Here is an 18,654-nt window from a genome sequence, read left to right as displayed (position 1 = left end):
ATAAGATGGTAAGGTATGTTACGCGGTAGAGAATCTCGGGGAGGCACTTATGTGTTACTTATATCGCGATACAACAGGAGTGTGCATAATGCTGAAAATGAATACTCTCCCCTAAATAATTATCCATTTCAGTTTATTTGAGTCTTTTAATAACGTCATTAACACATTATACAAATGTTTACAATTATTGAAGAATGCGTATGTTAATTAGGCTAGCTTATGCGTAACCGTTGGAATGTAATACGAATCCCGCAAAGTATCGATGTTGATATGAAAGAGATGGCGATTAAGTGTCGACATTTTGACGGTAATTATATACCCTACTTTCGATCGTTGCCAGCGATTAGTTTGCGACAAAATTTGCTAACATTACCCTTATACATAGTATTTTATTCTTTTTCAGATATTCGTATTGGGAGTTTTGTTCATGAAATAACAAACATGACGGACCAATTCACGACGGATATACTAACTCTGTCATTCAGGAATGAAGATGGCGAAGAGATAACAGGTATGTCAGAAGAAAGAAAATACTGTTTTGTATTATAACCAATCAAGATATTTCTTACAAATAATTAGTAGTTCCATAGACTGACCATACTGTCTTTCCAGACGAAGATTGTATTTGTTATAGATGAAACAATTATTTTGGGAGAATACAAGCACGCCGCACACTTCTATCGTCTTTATAAAATACCGTACTTATTTAGCACTTAAAATTAATGAAAATTTGATATTTTGCTTCGTATACATTTTAGACTTTACAATAAAATATTATATAAATTATTTGAAACCCAACAAAACAAAAAATGCACAAAATCGTTACTTAGAAATATGTCTTAAGACGATAAAATATCACACTAACATTTAAAAACAGGCGTATAGCTCTGCTATATTTATCAACAACGGTTTGAGATAGCATACTTCACTTTTTGTTCACCGGTTATGGTTACTGAAACTTTAAAGAGCAACAATGTAATAGTAATGTTAAGAAATGGTCAAAATATATTGATAAAATTTTTCACAATGGTCCTGCACCAGCAATGTCCTATAGGTGGTTCAGTGGAAAGCAATTTTCGATGGGAGGCGCCGAAGAAATACACACTAAATCATTATTCATAGTGTTGTTGTCAATGCAATGGTATTACGTTCGAAAACTGCACTCATATCATCTGCCTGTATTGTCTTTAGTTTGCTATCATCTGAAAAACAGTCAAAGTATCGTGTATTGGTAATAGATTTTCTAACAACGCTAATCATATCAATCTCTAAAAGATAATAATGCATTCATCACCTGCATATTTGTGAATTTACTCTTGAACAAAAAGATGGCTCGAAACGAAATGCAACACTTGTAAAAGTGCACACTCAAGTTTGACCACAGAGCGGTTGGTAAACATTATCGCTTAACTTAGTCTTTTGAACATTAAGTAATCCTGAGTCCTAACTCAAAAATAGCCTCTACATATACACATAATGAGCGCTTAAACTCAATTGAAGAAATATGTCGCTAAGGGAAAACAGTGACATTTTAATAACATCATTGTTTTTAAGCTGAGTTCAAAGAGAAAGACTATCCAGTCAATTAGCTTCAATAGTACGTTTAGTCCCACACTTGTGTAATAGAGCGCACAATATGATTGATTTCAGTGCAAAATGCATCGCACGATATACTGGGCGTATGGCTAGGCAATCGCCATACACCGTCGGGTGAAATTGTGTTAACTGGTCAGTATGTTGAAGCTGACGCCGCTACGCACTACGTCTTTGAGATTACGGTAATTATCTTATTCGGTTCCATTTTAATAGCATTTCCTGTTAACAACGTGTCATGCCTTACAACTTAAATGTCACAAAGTAATTGCCCGACCACCTTCCTTTAACTGTTTGTCTGATTTTTTTCTTGCATACATACATGAATATGCACCTTCACTGTCTTTAGTTCTTTTTAAATGACAACGGCTTTTTGTAAATCAGCTGTAAGTCCTTTCCTCTCAATGGCTCTCATTATTAACGGTGTTTTGGTTTTCATTACGGTCATTGCAGCATATATGTCAGTTAAGTTTGAATTTCTTTTGCAATTTTCAGATTTTGAAGCCATACTATGCAATGCAGGTAATGCTTAAAACGTCCCCACCGGTCTATGATAACACCACAGTGTGTGTTTCAACCGAATTACCCGGAAATTCAAGTAGCCATGGTGGTTTTCAGTTTTGTCAAGAAGAATCTTTCGACGGCAGTGCTGCTAATATCTTCCTTCCGGAAGAAAAGATCACCAGGACAGGAAGTTATTATATTATCCTTGATCTGATATACAGTAGGTGTCATAATTCTTATGCAAAAATAACAATTGATAATTATAGATTGTCTGTGAAGCACTTATGGAATATCTGAAGATCAACAGCTACAGCATTAACGATTTCGGAGATCGGATATTGACTTTACTTTACCCTTCTCAGAAATTATAACAAAGTGTGCATTTCGCGAAAGTTATGAATTCCTGAACAGAAAATATTTTTTAGGGATTTTGCTATGAGGATGATTCTCAATTCAACCATATTTCAATATTTATTATTGATCCTTTACTGATAATCGAAAGGCAAGAAAGGACGGGCAATGTTTTAAGTTTTCAACTTATTTTTATCGCATTATTAAGTCTTTATTCAGCTATCTACACACTATGTATGATCACTTTTCTACTATATGTCAATATCTTTGTTCATTTACTTGCTTCACAGGTGGTCAAGCAAATTTCTATTCTTCATCTGAAATAAATATCTATAAAAACAATGTAGAGCGGGTATACTGATACACATAGTTCGATTGTCAATTTTACCATGTGGCATTTAATACACTCCTTCAAAGACTTGAAGTGTGCGAAATTCGCAATAAATTTTTTGTTGTTTATTGTTTCTTAGGTCATGGTGTAGAATTCAACGTGTCAACTTCGCAACATAGATGCAGTTACTCTGTTGACAATGCAAACACCTGGCAAAGTAATCGATGCAAAGTAAGAATAATATATATATATATATATATATATATATATATATATATATATATATATATATATATATATATATATATATATATTAATATTATTATTATTATTTATTATTATTATGACACGAACTGCCCCGGATTGCAACCTTCGTGACATTCAACTGGACGGGTAAGAAATCCTAATTATCCCTGTTCTACGTCATCAAAGGAATTTTTCATGCTCCTCGTTGTGTCGCTTTCGTGCACAGAACGATCTGTGACGACCGATGCCCTGCTCTCATGATATCTTTACGAAAATTTAATGTAATAAATTCAGTCATTGAAGGCATACTCAACGAACGTTTTTGTAGCTATTCGAAAGAGTAGAATGGGGTGCCGTCGCGGCTAGCCTCAAGTCAACGTGGAACGTTGAATCTGGCGATAAACCCGAAAGCGACCCAGTCCATGTGGAACGTTGAACCTGGCGATAAACCCGAAAGCTGCACCTTAACGTAATTTCAATTTTACAGAGAAGTATTCTATAGAAGGCAAAAAACATCAAATCATTCAACCAACAACAATAAATTGCTTTCGTCACATAAAAATTCCGTGAATACCCGAGCGGAATCGAACCGGCAACGTATACGTAGCGCTGTAGCGAAGACATCAGAAGGCAGCTCTAGCTGTAGCCGGAACTCCGCAGTGCAAATTATTGAAAGACAACAGAACAGAGTTTTCTTCAAGTGACAAAATTTAAAGGTCTCTACGGGCGAGATATGTGTCACAGCAGACATCAAGGTTCGTAACATATAAACATTGACGACCAGGATCGGGATTGACGAGTAGACATGGGCGGAGACCGGCGGTGAAGGCCCGTTGTGGCCATGTAACTAAGTCTAATCACAGTGGGTGCCATCGAACTGAACTTTTTTGGGTTGCCAAGATCGTAAGCTCGTGATATTTTGAAAGCCACAACACCTCCTAGAATAAGAACCACTTTTTTGATCTTGTTGCTGCCTCCTCTCCATAAATATATTTGAACATATTCTAAATAACTCTGGTTATTGTATTATAATGACCGTCAGGCGCTAGCGCGGCGAAGACCCGTTGCCGATGGCAGACTTCCTATTGTTTCGAGATAGCGTAAAACTATGATTGACAAGTTCAAGTTACAGCTTCTGCATGACTGATTGGTTATGATGGCATTCGGTGCATCACATTTTCAACTTGATTGGATTTATGAATGAAAGTACCAAGTAAACATTTGCATATCTCAAGGGCGATAGGCCGCTGCACTCATGAAACGAGAGTAATCCCCGGAAATAAAACCCAGATCGCGGCAGTATTTTTGCACTCCTCGTCTATAATTTTGATCATTCTAGATCAAACGAAATGTAAGAAGACTGTTCATGTGAAAAATACATAATTCCATGAAATTTTCACTGTTTGTCGTCAAAAAGATAATAATTTCAATTATTATATATAATTGTAATAACTAACTGTCTCTCTCTCTCACTCTCTGTCTCTCATACTTATGCTTTACAGAGAAATTAAAAATAATCATCACCTGTTCATTTATTTCAGGTATCTCCCAGGTCCAACATTACATCCACCTTGTGTTTGTGCCCTTTTCTCGCCGCAGATCATTATGATGAGTCAGACGCTTACCAAAGCTCTACAGCGGAACTTGAATAATATTGCCCTGGTTTCTCTACACTGGGTCACCAAAAATATCATATCTTAATAATTTACACATTTTTCTTTATGCTATGTACCAAAACGGTTGATCTTGTAACATAATTATAAATTTGCTTGAAGTTTAAGCAGTAATAAAATCATATGAATTATTGTTTGGTAGTATTTAGTTTAAGAAGTCAACGTTACAGTTGTTTGGTAAACCTTTCAAAGTAATCTTGGAATAACTATAGTGCCACATTCTGCATGTACTAAAATTGCAATACTGTTTAGGAAGCACGTTTCGACAAACTGAAGTTGTCATTCTCTGAGAAACGTTAGCATGTAAATTCTTTTTGTCATTTCAATTTTGAAAAAAAATGTCCTTTTGTTTCATAAAACGAGTGCAACTAGTCTCCTTTTTTTCCGATCAATTATTCAGTGAAGTCGTCATTCTTTTTGAAATGTTTTGTACATTCTCTTTTCATCTCACTTTGAAAAATTGAAATTTTAAAAATATATAATTTCAGAAAAAAAAATCAATATCCGTTTTGTTTCATAAACAAGTACAACTATGCTCCTTTTTCCAGAGCATTATTCTTTGTGGCTAAGGATACAGTCGACGGAAATTTTACAAAAATTCTACCTCCTCTATTTATCTAGCGTCGATATATCTTCACATAGGAGACACGGTAGACTGTCAACAACACCATTGAAATGTATGCCGATGATTCTACAATCATGGCAAAAGGAAAGAACCTGGCAGAAATTGAAAAAACACTCAATGATGATCTTGAATCAGTAAGGCATTGGTGTATGCAAAATAAAATGGTTATAAATACAAGTAAAACAAAGACCATGCTTATGACCACACATCAGAGATTGTCACGTCTACCAGAAATGTTCTTCATTGTAAACTTGGTCAGAATATTTTAGAGTCTGTAAATGAAGAAAGACTTCTGGGAATAGTGGTAGATCAACACTTGAACTGGAAGTCAAATACTGATTCAATTTATAAAAAGGTCAATTCACGTATAGCTCTACTTAGACGTATAATACAATATTTACCATTAAGTACTAGACGAACATATTATAATGCATATATACTTCCCCATTTGGACTATTGTTGTAGTGCATGGGGAACTAGTGCAAATATAAACAAGTTATTCAAATTACAGAAACGCGCTGTGCGTGTTATGATGGGCACTAAGTATAATTATCCGACCAATGGACTTTTTAGATCATTACATATTATGCCTTTACCTGATAGAATTTATACAAAAATATGTGTTTAGTTTTTAAATCCTTGAAAGGTATAGCCCCATTGTATATGACGGAAATGTTCCAATATGTCAATCAGTGTCATAGCCGTGTGACCAGAGCTAGCTCCCAAAATAAGCTTGATATCCCTAGAGCCAAATTGAATGTTTTTAAAAACACATGGTCAGTACAGGGAGCTATGGAATGGAATAAGTTGAAAACAGAAGTCAAATCTTCTGAGACACTTGTCTCTTTTAAAAGAAATTATTTAAAACAATATTGGGCAGAATTTTAATTTTTTCTTGCTTTTCCTGTTAAATGTGGCAGTTGTTATATGTGGTTATTTGTATTTTCACTCTTGAAAATTGTTTTTGTGGTTGTGTATATATTTGTTGTAATGTCGAGGGCCCTGGGGGAGATAAACTCTCTCTAGAGTTTACCAGGCTACCCTCATTAAATAAAGCCAAATAAAAAAATAAAAATAAAAGTAGACTTCCCTAAAGAATCTTCAATGGTACAAGTCATGATGAATCACTGAATATCTCCAGTACTGTACAAATGATGGAGGCTCAAATAAACATCTGTGTACACTCCTGTATAGATATACACGTACTTCCAAGTGCATTTAGAAACGTGGTTTTGCATGTGCCGAAGTCCTTTCGAAAACAAGGTTTACTTCAGTGAAAAAAAATTCCGACTTCAACTTTACAATTTACTTGCCCTTTTCAGCAATAATATTAATATTTCAATTCAATCACCGATATATTATCCTTGTTGTATCGTCTTGCCACTGTAAAAAAGACACACGCAAGTCTACCAGGTGAGGTGTGTCTGTATTCATATTGTATGTGATGATGAAGACTATTCGTTAAACTGTAAAGTGTACTAATTTTCATGCCAACGAACCTTTAATGTTTTCACTTAGTGCACGAGAACATAGGTTGTTCAGACTGCTAGAACAATTTGTTACAAAACCATGAGTGATATGCACACACACACACAAACGCACACACAGATATATATATATATATTATATATATATAATCTATATCTCTATCTATCTATCTATCTATCTATCTATCTATCTATCTATCTATCTATCTATCTATCTATCTATCTATCTATCTATCTATCTATATATATATATATATATATATATATATATTATATAATATATATATATATATATATATATATATATATTATATATATATATATATATATATATATATATATACGTGTAAGTCTTTAAATTTCGAGGAGCGAACTTCTCAAATAAAGTGTCATCTGTCGTTCCTGAGGCAATTGTTCATCGACGATATTAAATATTTACAGTCGAGCGCACACAATAGCAAATTAATTGGACATTGTATTAGTCCTCCGTTTCGATCATTTACAATGGTAACAGAATGTAATCATCCGATAAGTTATCATTTAAAATTCAGTCCACTGTACTTGTTTATATGAAAAGAAATTGACACATGTCCTAGATACATGGTTTGTGCCGGTCAATCGCCTCATGACACCGAAATGTTTCAACGATAAGAGTCTCTATCTGCAAAATCGGCCTCGTTAAAGTGTTGACCATCAGTCGGTAATGATGTTATTCTGAATTCAATATGAAAACCAAAAAGTATAAAATATTTGCCAAAATATGGCGGGTGAGTATACGTTAAGAGAGAGAGAGAGAGAGAGAGAGAGAGAGAGAGAGAGAGAGAGAGAGGGAGAGAGAGAGATATCAAGGACTATTGCAAAATTTAATTAACATATCAACTGTTCATTTCTAAGTCAGTGAAGATACAAAATGTCCAATTCCAAGTCAACAAATAAATTATTTATTAGTAAATATTAGAAGCAGAGAAGGTAGCATGAGGCACAAGGAAACGATAAAAAAAGTTCAGCTCTACATACCACATCAATCTCTTTCCCCTTCAATAACAACACCAGAGCCAGGATGTCCATGCAGAAACTGAAGCAACGTATATATGTGTATTAATTGCCCATAATGGAATCCGATGATGTGATGGGCTTTCCAGACCACTGGTGCTGTCTGTTGTTTTAAATTTATCCAGATTCTATTGTAACACATCGTTTACCAGTGTTATAATCTACTAAAATTTATGTAGAGAGCATTAAAACTGCTAAACCAAGTTATATTTGCATCAACTGATACAGAGGTGTCGAACAAACGCTCGGAAATGATAGGTCCAATTCTCAATTTAATCAATTAATCAATCATAAAACTAATTTTGAGAGTGGACACATTCAAATCATTCATATCGAATCCGCAAGAGGGTGATTAACTCAACGTTAATTTTGTGCTGTCTTAGTCACCACTGTGTTAGCAGAAATGTAGCCCTGCTGCAACCACCCCAGTTTTGTAAGCTTACCTTTAGACTCAGCTGATAGCAATTTCACTTGAGCGTCGTCGGAGTTGAATATCAGGTTTAAAATTTTGCTGCGAATGTCTTGGTTATCTTAAAAAACAGTATCACGTAGACACTCACAACAACCTTTCTTATCTGTTTGTGTTTACCTTACTATAAAATAATAATCAAATCCATAGGTCTGCTAATACTGTTTGAGGAATATTACATTTCAAGCGATAGGATATTCTTTAACTACTGACAGAATATAAATGAAAGCTGCATTCACCTTTGATGCGCCGAGACTTAAATTTAGTCGTTTTGTTAAACATAAAGGTCTTGGTCTCCACTATTTGTTATAGATTATTCAAGAGTAGTCCTCATTAGGGAAAAGCAGAGGAGTGTGAGGATTAAATTTCTTCACCTGATGATCCCTTAGACGATAAAAGTAAAACAGATGATTATTTGTATCCATTCCACATACGAAGGATCCTTTTTTTTTAATGTTCCATTACTAAGTGGTAGGTGAGGGTCGTTCCAAGAACAGAGTCACAATCATATTTATATATTCATAATCCACGTACCTCCCTTGTCGTTGCACATGAGAAGTTATATACGGTAATTTTAATAGTAACAGTAAGTTTCTATTTCCTTTATTCTGTCTTGGCTCCAAAGGTAAAATAAGAAGGACAAAGTCATTCTTATGTCTCTGAGTAGTTCTGTTGTCGATGTTATTTGCAACTTTGAATTTAACACTTATTTTACCATCGGTAAGACTTCCATAGTTACTCTTCCAGAAGTGCATTATGATTCGGAACGGTGTTTGAAAGGAATAACGACACATTAATGTAAAAGGCAACTAAAACACTACAGAAGGAGTCATTGTTAAATAATAATTGACAAACTTTATTCTAGATTATGGAATTTTGCAATATAATTACATACATATTGAATGCCATTATAGGCTGTTGAAAATGACCCACATTCAAAGATTTTGTTGCGCCAGATGGTGAAACTCTCATGAAACAAAGTCAAAGCTAATGGTAGTATTCAATTATACTAAAGGCTAGCCTGCCCTTCATTGTCCTTCTTGTGTACCCAACATTTTATCAGTAGGCAAGCAAAATATTGGTAACTCAATACCCGTAGTTTTTAGTGCTTTCTTGAGAAATTTTATCTGATATCAAAAAGCCACAAAAAGCCCGCGTGACCACGCTCTTATTTAGACTCCTTTTCATAAAATGTCGAGTTTGTGAGTTTAAAAAAAAGACGCACCTTATATGCTGTGTGCCTGACAATCTAAAAGATAACCTTTCAAATAATTGAACAAATGACGTTAACGTATCTGTAAAGTAGCGATAATACCAAATAAGACCCTTTACTTCTACGCAGATGGCAAACGTCCGTCCACAAACGAATACACAAAATAATTGTCAATTTGGCAGCGAAAGATATTGAATTGTTTAATCTAATGTAAGCAAGACCTTCGCATAGTTGGTCTTGAAAGATTGGTGAATAAATATATTATTACAGACAGGCCACAGAAACGATGTCCCTTCCGATCCACTCTCGATAGTATCCGACATTTGAAGGATGCAAGATCTACGTAATTAAGTTCTGCAATCTAGCATGAGGGATAACCTTGCAATTGACCTTATTGTATATTTAATATGCTTGAATAATTAATGACATTCATAAGTAAGGAGTTGCCAGTGGATATTGATTTTAATACTGCTTCGATTCATAAACATCGGTGGAGGCAATTTCAGTGTTTTACGCATCAGTGTATGGCAATGGTGATATATTACATGTCAAGATGACATTTGTGAATAAAGGTTCCGAACTTTATAGTTTACTGACAATTTATTCTCCGAGGAATGACTCTGACACTTTTCATAACGTTACCATGACATCCGGGTCAACTATAATCAGTATGAATGTCAAAATAAGTGGGATACGAGTACAGAATATTTTTACCTAGTAATCACTCTTCCCTGTTGTCGTAATTTTGCGACAATGTCAAAACAAGATGATGGGAATTCGCCTGAGGTATAAAGTTGAAATATGAATAAACACGAGATGTTATGAAAGGAATGTTTTCCGTTGAAACCATTTTTCGGCGACCAATGCATACGTTTACTGACCATTTACTCATTTAGTTCCTACACCGAATTACAAAGCTTAACATTCAACCGCTTTGATTTAAGCAAAGGATAAAATATATTTTCCTTCATTGGCCTCCGTCCGTCTCAAGAGACGATGGATTGAGTCATGTTGAGCTGGAACAGTGTCTACTATGGCTGTGGAGACCTATCCGTGAGTGGTAGTCCTTGTTGCAATTGTTGCAGATAAAATCTGTGCTTTTTTGGTGTGGTTAATACTTTTCTCTTCTTGCGTTTTTGTGCCAATGATTGAAAACGATCCTCATCTGCTCTTTTCACCCCTGCTTTCACAACATGTCTCCATGATGAACGATCTGATGCAATGTCCTCTCATGACTCTACCTCAATGTGCGCAGATCTAAGGTCCCTCTTGCATGTATCTTTGTATCTCAAGTGGGGACGGCCTCTTGGACGTGATCCGCACTCAAGCTGACCGTACAGTAGATCCTTGGGAATGCGACCTTTATCCATGCGACGCACATGACCGAGCCATCTCAGACGGCGCTCGCTCAGCATTGCAAATTTGTTACAAATACCTGAGCGTCTAAGAACCTCAGAGTTGGTGACCATGTCTTTCCACTTTTCCCTATAGACATTTATTACATATTATATGTTTGCCTATCTTTATATATCTTGTTGCCTGGCTACGTTTTTACATGGCGACTTCCACTGAAAGTCATCTTGTTTTAATAATATACGATCAAGGTATTAGTTGCTAAGACGTGTGAGATGTTTTACCAAACAGTATGTGTCTCGTTGAATAAATATAGTTATGATATGCAATTTAGTAAAAAACTGTATAATTGCCAGATTAATTAAAATGGTTTACGAGACCGTACATGATATTGACTTAAGTTTCGTTACGGCCCTGGCAACATTTAGTCAAGAATTGAATAACTAACTGCATTTACGCCACAACCATCTAAATGTATTTCAGAGTTGTATATGTTTAATGTTTATGGGTTTTTTTGCATTCACAAGTAGAAATAATAAGAGATGACACAGAAACGAAGACTTTATAAGCGACGATACCTTCATGGCAAATTAAAAGTATAAAGTGACACCTTTTCAAAAGATCTCTTCCTTGTCTGCAATCTAGCATGACGGATTAGTTTGCAATAATGAAATTGACCTTAAGGTATATTTAAACTGCATGAATGATTAATAGCAGTGTTTGGTAATGAATTGAAGTTGCTATGGGATAATTATTTCAATACTGCTTCCAATCATTACCATAGCCACTGGTGGAGGCAATTTAACTATTGTACTTATCAGGAGATTTGCGATTTGAAGTTCCACGCTTACATTTACGGGGAATATCTTCTCTGAGGCATTATTTGGACAGTAGTTATAACGTGAACGGGGATCCAGGTCGGCTCCAGTCGGTATGAGAACCCAATTAATTCAGATATTGGTGAGTAATATCGAAATTTTGCATCATCGACAATATAACATAATTGACAGTTGCCTGATGCATTTGGTTGACGTACTTCTTAAGGTACATGGATTAACACAAAGTCACTAATTACAACTGATAATTAACTGTTTACTTCCATTCCTATCGACTTTAACGTACTTGTTACACATTACCTATTGCAATACAAGGCATTGCGATTTCCACTGTCACAGGTTGTGTGAGATGTCTCAAATGCTAGAGCGGAATTTTGACTCTATTAAACTTTGTAGTTAATACATACCCTTCTCATCAGTGTTGCACAATCATGCTGTTTATTTAAGATCGTTCCGAAATACTTACCTTGTCCAGGCGCCCCAACCCCTGTGTCTGATTCAGTGCGTTCATTGTTTTTCGGTTTCAACGGTCCCGTTGGATAAAATATGTTTTGCACTAATTACCTTTAGTGCACAGGCTGTCAAGAAGTACGTCCAAGATAGCTTACCATATTTCGCTAAAATTCGGAAGAAAACTTTTTGACATTGCATGATGCTGTCAATGCTCAGCAAATATGACATCCGAATTATGCATGTTAGATGTACTCTGATATTTGCGCCGCGCTTCACCCTAAATTGTTCGTCAAGCTTAACTCTATGCGCCAAAGTCCTCGCTTATGCATTGCTCTATTTTCGTACTTTCCCTTTTATACAGCTAGGTAGGTAAATAACACGAAACACACATCCACTTACAGTCTCACTTGAAAACAAAACTAATTACCCTGCAAGAATATCATAACCATTTCTGCTTGTATTTTTATTTTTTTTATTTTTTATTACTATAAAAGGTGGCTATTACTATGTTGACATCCTGGACATCGAAGGGTATGTAAAAATCATCTGTATCGAATGTGATGATAAGTGGTGTGTATATAAATGCCGATGGCTTCCATTGTTTTATGTGAAAAAACTAAATCCTGTACATATCTTAAATTTCATTAAGAGACAATAAGGGCATATGCGAAAACAAATATCCTTAGATATCTGTGTTAACCATCAAGGTGATTGGGTGATGTCATCGTCGTGCGAAATGAAAAAAACAGGTGTGTTATGTCCAATGAATTAAACGACAATATCCCATGCAAGCGTTCATCAATAAGAAAATTGGGATTGATTTTTCGTAAAACGTAGATCGTTTGGTACAATATTATATTGCATTGATTACTGTCAATGAAATTAAGCACGTTAAAACCCCTTTCTACGAGTGGCGATAACAAATTTAGAGGCTACCCTTACGGAAGATGATAAAATCCATGGAGCAAACGCGTATTTAAATGTTTATTAGTCCTTAAACTTTGTTAATATTATTATTGTATGTTGTATAGTTATCCGATTACACTTGCTTCCCTAGTGAGAGGAGAGTTGTTATGTGCCATTGAATCAACTTCCGGCAAAGACATTGATTACAAAATGGTGAGCAGTTACCAAACATTCGATTCAGCCAATAACAGTTGCGAAGAAGACGGCTGGCACCTAGCAATGTTTCACTCGAAGGCAGACATGGATAATGCAGTTTCTATATTCTGTGAACACAATATGAACTATGGACAGTGGGTTGGTGGTGAATGGAAGGATTCAGCTTGGCACTGGGTGATGGATGGTTCTGTTATCGATTTGCAAAATTTCCCGGGTCTCGATTTTCCGGACGGGAAACAAGATGCAAACTTATGTATCAGGGCAGATGGTTGTCCCCAATATAAATTAGCCAAGAAGGATAGTAACAGTACGAGACAGTTCATTTGTATGCGAGGTAAGGTCCAAGACCTGTTTAATATAGAATCCTTCTTTTAATTTTCACAGCTCTTGATTTATAATAATATGACAGAACCGCATGGCCTTGTAGAGCACTCTGTGGCGTCCGAAGGTTTTCCCGAGGGATACGGTGTATTCTGTTGGCAGTACTTTTCCGAACCAAGCCCGTAAAAGTACAGGTAGAATACACTGTATCCCGAGGGAAATACCTTCGGAACGCCACAGAGTGCCCTACAAGGCCATGCGGTTCTGTTATTATAACATATTTTCCCACATTTTGTCCACAGCAGTCGAAAAAAGCAGCTAATCGCGACACAGCCTGATTGCGTATAGATTCTATATAGAGCGCATTTATATGCCGTCAATGAACTTTTCATCAGCTTTGAACTCACTGACTGCCTAACTGCCATGGGTTTTAACTTGCTGACTACACCATTGCAAGGGTTGCAAAGTACAAATCACCACGCTGTCTGAGGAGCCGATCTATCACTCTCGTTGGTGACCATGGCCAAAAACATTTGTCTTTGCCATGGCCGACACTGTTATTGCACTATCGCTTGTCGATGTGCTCGGTCACGGGTTGAATTTGTTATCAACCCCACTCAATATTACTCATTTACCGTTTGCGACTGATTTTTGGTAACTGGATACCGAATCTAGCTCATACTCTACGTCGCTATTTTTCCGTACGCTGATACGAAATCTTGCAAGATTTATTTCACGGTCATGGGTCAAGCTCAGCTGGTGGAAATACTCTCGAGTCTTCGAGTTTCCGTTGTTATTGTCCGAAGGCAGTCATTGAAAACAGCGATTTCGCGACGTGTTTTCATAACGATGTTGTAGTTTTTTTGCAACCTAATGACAGCTTTGACATCTTCGGTCGAGACCGCGCAGCATACTTGCAGATGTCAACGGATTATATCGTTACATAGCTTTCACCCTTACCGCTTTCATCGTAGTCACAGTTTTTTGTTCCGTCCATGCCGAGATATTAGTTCTTTTATTGTTGTTTAGGAGCCGCTAGCCGGCGACAATATTTACGAACAGAAATTAGTACGGGATAATAACTTATACATTTGCATAATTTAGCGTGAAATATTTCTTAACCATGGTGTTCTATGTAAACACTATTAAATGGCACGTGACCTGTTTTCAAAATTTTGCAGTCGGCAAAATGCGTACAATATTTTGCTGAACGCAAGCAATCGGTAGAATATTTAAAAGCAGAAAGAATTAGCTCAATCAAAGGCTAAAATACTTCGAACAGTTTCACAATTTTCGACAAAATACAAAAAGGAGGAATTATATTAACTCTAGTTGTGAAAATACCAACTTTATTTCGCTGCTAACAGATTGGTTAACTGTAGTACATAGCTGATGATGTCCCATTTTTTCATTAACAGTTAATTTTCAATATGACATCAGATACGGCTGCTTCAACAAAAGAGGAGTCATGGACAAATGTTATGGCAGCTTTGCGATTAGATATGTCTTTGATCGGTTTATAAAAAGATGATACGATATTTCGTTATCTTAATCGCTCGTAACCTAAAGTAATAAAAAGACTCACCTCAAAAGTTTAAGCTACAGCATATATCCTAATGTATTAAAAAGTATGCAAAAAATACATGATTCGATTGTAAACTACAGTCCATAATTCCGCATGTAAACTAAAGACAGTAGAATTTTACATAGGATATCACACATTAAAGATGCCCAGAAAGGCAGTTATTTGTACCGTAGTAGATGTTATGTAATGTTGTTTTCTTCAAAATATTTGTTCAATCATTCAGCGTGCCTCTGACCAATTATTTGAATTATGACTTACCATTTGTTGTTGCCACATTGATGGCGTTCGAATGAAATACTGTCTCTTCTCTTCTTCTTCTTCTTCTTCTTCTTCTCTTTACATTTATTTTGAAAAGAATCCCCGTCGGGAGCAACAAGTACACCTTGTGCAGTGCCTGACTATACAACAGAGAAATATAGTATTTCTGTGAATATAGATCCGGTTTCCATTGACGTATTGTCTACGACAGGTAAGTCACCAATGCCCATGCACACTGATATGTGTCTAAGGAACAATATCAACAGTTGATTGGAAATTTCATGCAACGGCAATAAATTTGCATAACTATATGTCTACTCTATGTGTATGTATGTATGTATGTATGTATGTATTTATGTATGTATGTATGTATGTATGTATGTATGTATGTATGTATGTATGTATGTATGTATGTATATATGTATGTATGTATGTATGTATGTATGTATGTATGTATGTATGTATGTATGTATGTACGTATTTATGTATCTATGTATGTATGTATGTATATATGTATGTATGTATGTATGTATGTATGTATGTATGTATGTATGTATGTATGTATGTATGTATGTATGTATGTATGTATGTATGTATGTATGTATGTATGTATGTATGTATGTATGTATGTTTGTATGTATGTATGTATGTATGTATGTTTGTGTGTACACAATCATACTCAGTTTTAAGATTGAACGGCTGTATAAACATATACATAGAGGCTCATTTGGGATACATATTTTTTCTTGAACATTTAAGTATGCATTTAACATTACAGGTACGCTTCACATTTAAATACCTAAAGTCGCATTTAAAAGAAAATCGACGCCGATGTAACCTAGATTATATCTGATGTTCTTTCATAAAAAGGTGGCGGAAACACAGACTCGCATTTACAACTGACGAAACCGATGTTACAAAGCAGTCTCGGACAACATCACAGGTAATGATCGAAGACCGTAATATTTTTAATAATTAAAAATTCTATCTAAAATCTATTATTACTACTTACGGGACGAGCCAAATAGAATGTTTTTGTTCATAAACAACCTATGCAAAAAGAGAACTGGAATGCTTCGCTTTTTGAATGACATTGTGCCCTATTTAACATGTCATTTGGAATTGATATCTTAACAATGATTTATTAAGTTTTATGTTGAGCAAGTGTTAACAGAATCAACACTTTGCAAATGGTGAACGCAAAATGCTTTTGTGAATATATATATATATATATATATATATATATATATATATATATATATATATATATATATATATATATATATATATATATTCACAAAAGCATTTTGCGAATTAATTATTCGATCTATGTCACAGAAAACACAGAAATTCACCATCCAAGCTTCAGGGTTCAGAGTATTTAGAGTATGTTTGTTCTGTTTCTGACGTGATCGATACTTCCTCATGTTGTCCCTAGTATTGTTCTTGTTGTCATCATTATCACATTTATAATCATAACTGTGTTGAATCGCTGGTTTTCCCATAACATTCTTTATTAATCGGCAGAGGATTAATGAAATAAATGGCCATATCCTGCATGTTCAACAGCAGAATATCACTCTGAATGAAAGTATCGTTGTAACTACAGGTTGGTATTTTTTATTTCTCTACTTTTCGAGGGTCGTTTTGACAGCAGTTTTTATCACGTGTCTATGTCAATAACGGCTATGAAACCAACACCGTGACGTACAGCCTATGTAGACACATATCAACACGTCTATCTGTATGCATTTTGCAATGTTATGAATTTCCATATACATTCGTAAATTTAATATATAACTTGGCAATGGAAGTAATAGTTACTTAGTATAAATTAGTATTGTCAACAAATCTCAAGCCACATTCACTGCTGCCATTAAGAGTACATTATAAATTGATATTTTCGTGTTTTACAGAAATACTCTGACATATGCAACATATCATGGACGGTATCTTTCCAATTGTTGCGGAACACCCACTTATAGTATTCAAGACACGCTCGTTCGTTTTTATCCTGGAAAAGAACTCCTTAGAGAACCTTGGCAATACAACGTTGATGGTCGGAACTCATAGTGGATTTGAAATTCCTCCATTAATAAATCCCCGGCATTATTTGCAGCAAAATGCAACTCTGAACAGAATGGTACGTAAACTTTCATTAAAAGAAGAGAAGTAGAAGTTCTTTGAAGCTCTCTCATTCAAACCTCTCTCTTCCCCTCTCTCCCTGCCAATTTTTCATCAGCAACAAGAGCAAATTTAAGCAACGTCAAAACAAATGAACAGATACAATAACAGAGAAATTGCTATGGTCTGGAGCAAGAGACTGACCAGATATTAACTAAAAATGCTCACGTGTTTCGTTATATATTGCAGTTGTGAGTAAAATTTAACTTTTGCCTATTATTTAAAACTTCAGTGAAAGTGTTACGATCAATATAACGAACAAAATTCACCATAAATTAATAACAAAGGTCATAAAAACAAATACTTAATTTCTCTGACTGCTCTCATTGAATCACCACTTTATGCAGCAAGTATATTTGCCCTTGGTCAAGTTCTTCAAGCCATATATGCCAAACTGTGAAAGCTCATTAGATATGCAAATTATAAATTAGCTGACGTGAAATGCTAAATGACGTTCAATATTGTTTTAACCTGGTATCATCAATGTACGTAACATATTTAGCCAACTTTGGTCCAGTAAATCTCGCTCTATCACTAAATAAGAAAGTTCATTAGATATGCAAATTAGGAATTGGTAGAGATAAAATGCTCAATGACTAATGATTGATCAAAGTATCTTCAATGTATATAGCAAGTTTCGTCAACTTTGGTTGAGTCAATCAAGATATATATTCCTTATTTAGGAAAGTTCTAAAAAATGCTTATAGACATTGAATATTGTCGTATCATAATATCTTTAATGTACGCAGCAGGTTTCGTCAACTTTGATAAAGTCAATCGAGATATATATGCCTAATTCGAAACGTTCATTAAATATGCAAATAAGAAATTGCCTGAAGTAAAAATCCTTAATAACTTTAAATTATATTATCTCATAGTATGTTAATTATACATACCAAGTTTCGTCAATTTCGATTGTCAATTCAGATATATCCCTAATTAGGAAATTTATCAAATATGTAAATTCATAATATAGGGTTATTCACAAAATACGGCC

At 35.1% G+C, this 18,654-nt stretch overlaps 1 protein-coding gene across 1 annotated transcript in view; it reads left to right on the top strand.

Annotated features, from left to right (window-relative positions):
- LOC139125173 (uncharacterized) overlaps positions 1 to 18,654 on the top strand; it is a 112,285-nt gene that overhangs the window by 72,302 nt on the left and 21,329 nt on the right. The window contains exon 10 of the mRNA XM_070691279.1: positions 2,089 to 2,317. Coding sequence (XP_070547380.1) covers positions 2,089 to 2,317 — 229 coding nt within the window. The remainder of the gene's footprint in view (positions 1 to 2,088; positions 2,318 to 18,654) is intronic.

Source organism: Ptychodera flava (assembly GCF_041260155.1).
Source record: "Ptychodera flava strain L36383 chromosome 3 unlocalized genomic scaffold, AS_Pfla_20210202 Scaffold_25__1_contigs__length_14229661_pilon, whole genome shotgun sequence".
Classification (NCBI taxonomy): Eukaryota; Metazoa; Hemichordata; class Enteropneusta; family Ptychoderidae; genus Ptychodera; species Ptychodera flava.
Note: the sequence above shows the minus strand (reverse complement) of the source record. Positions and strands in the feature narration are given on the sequence as shown.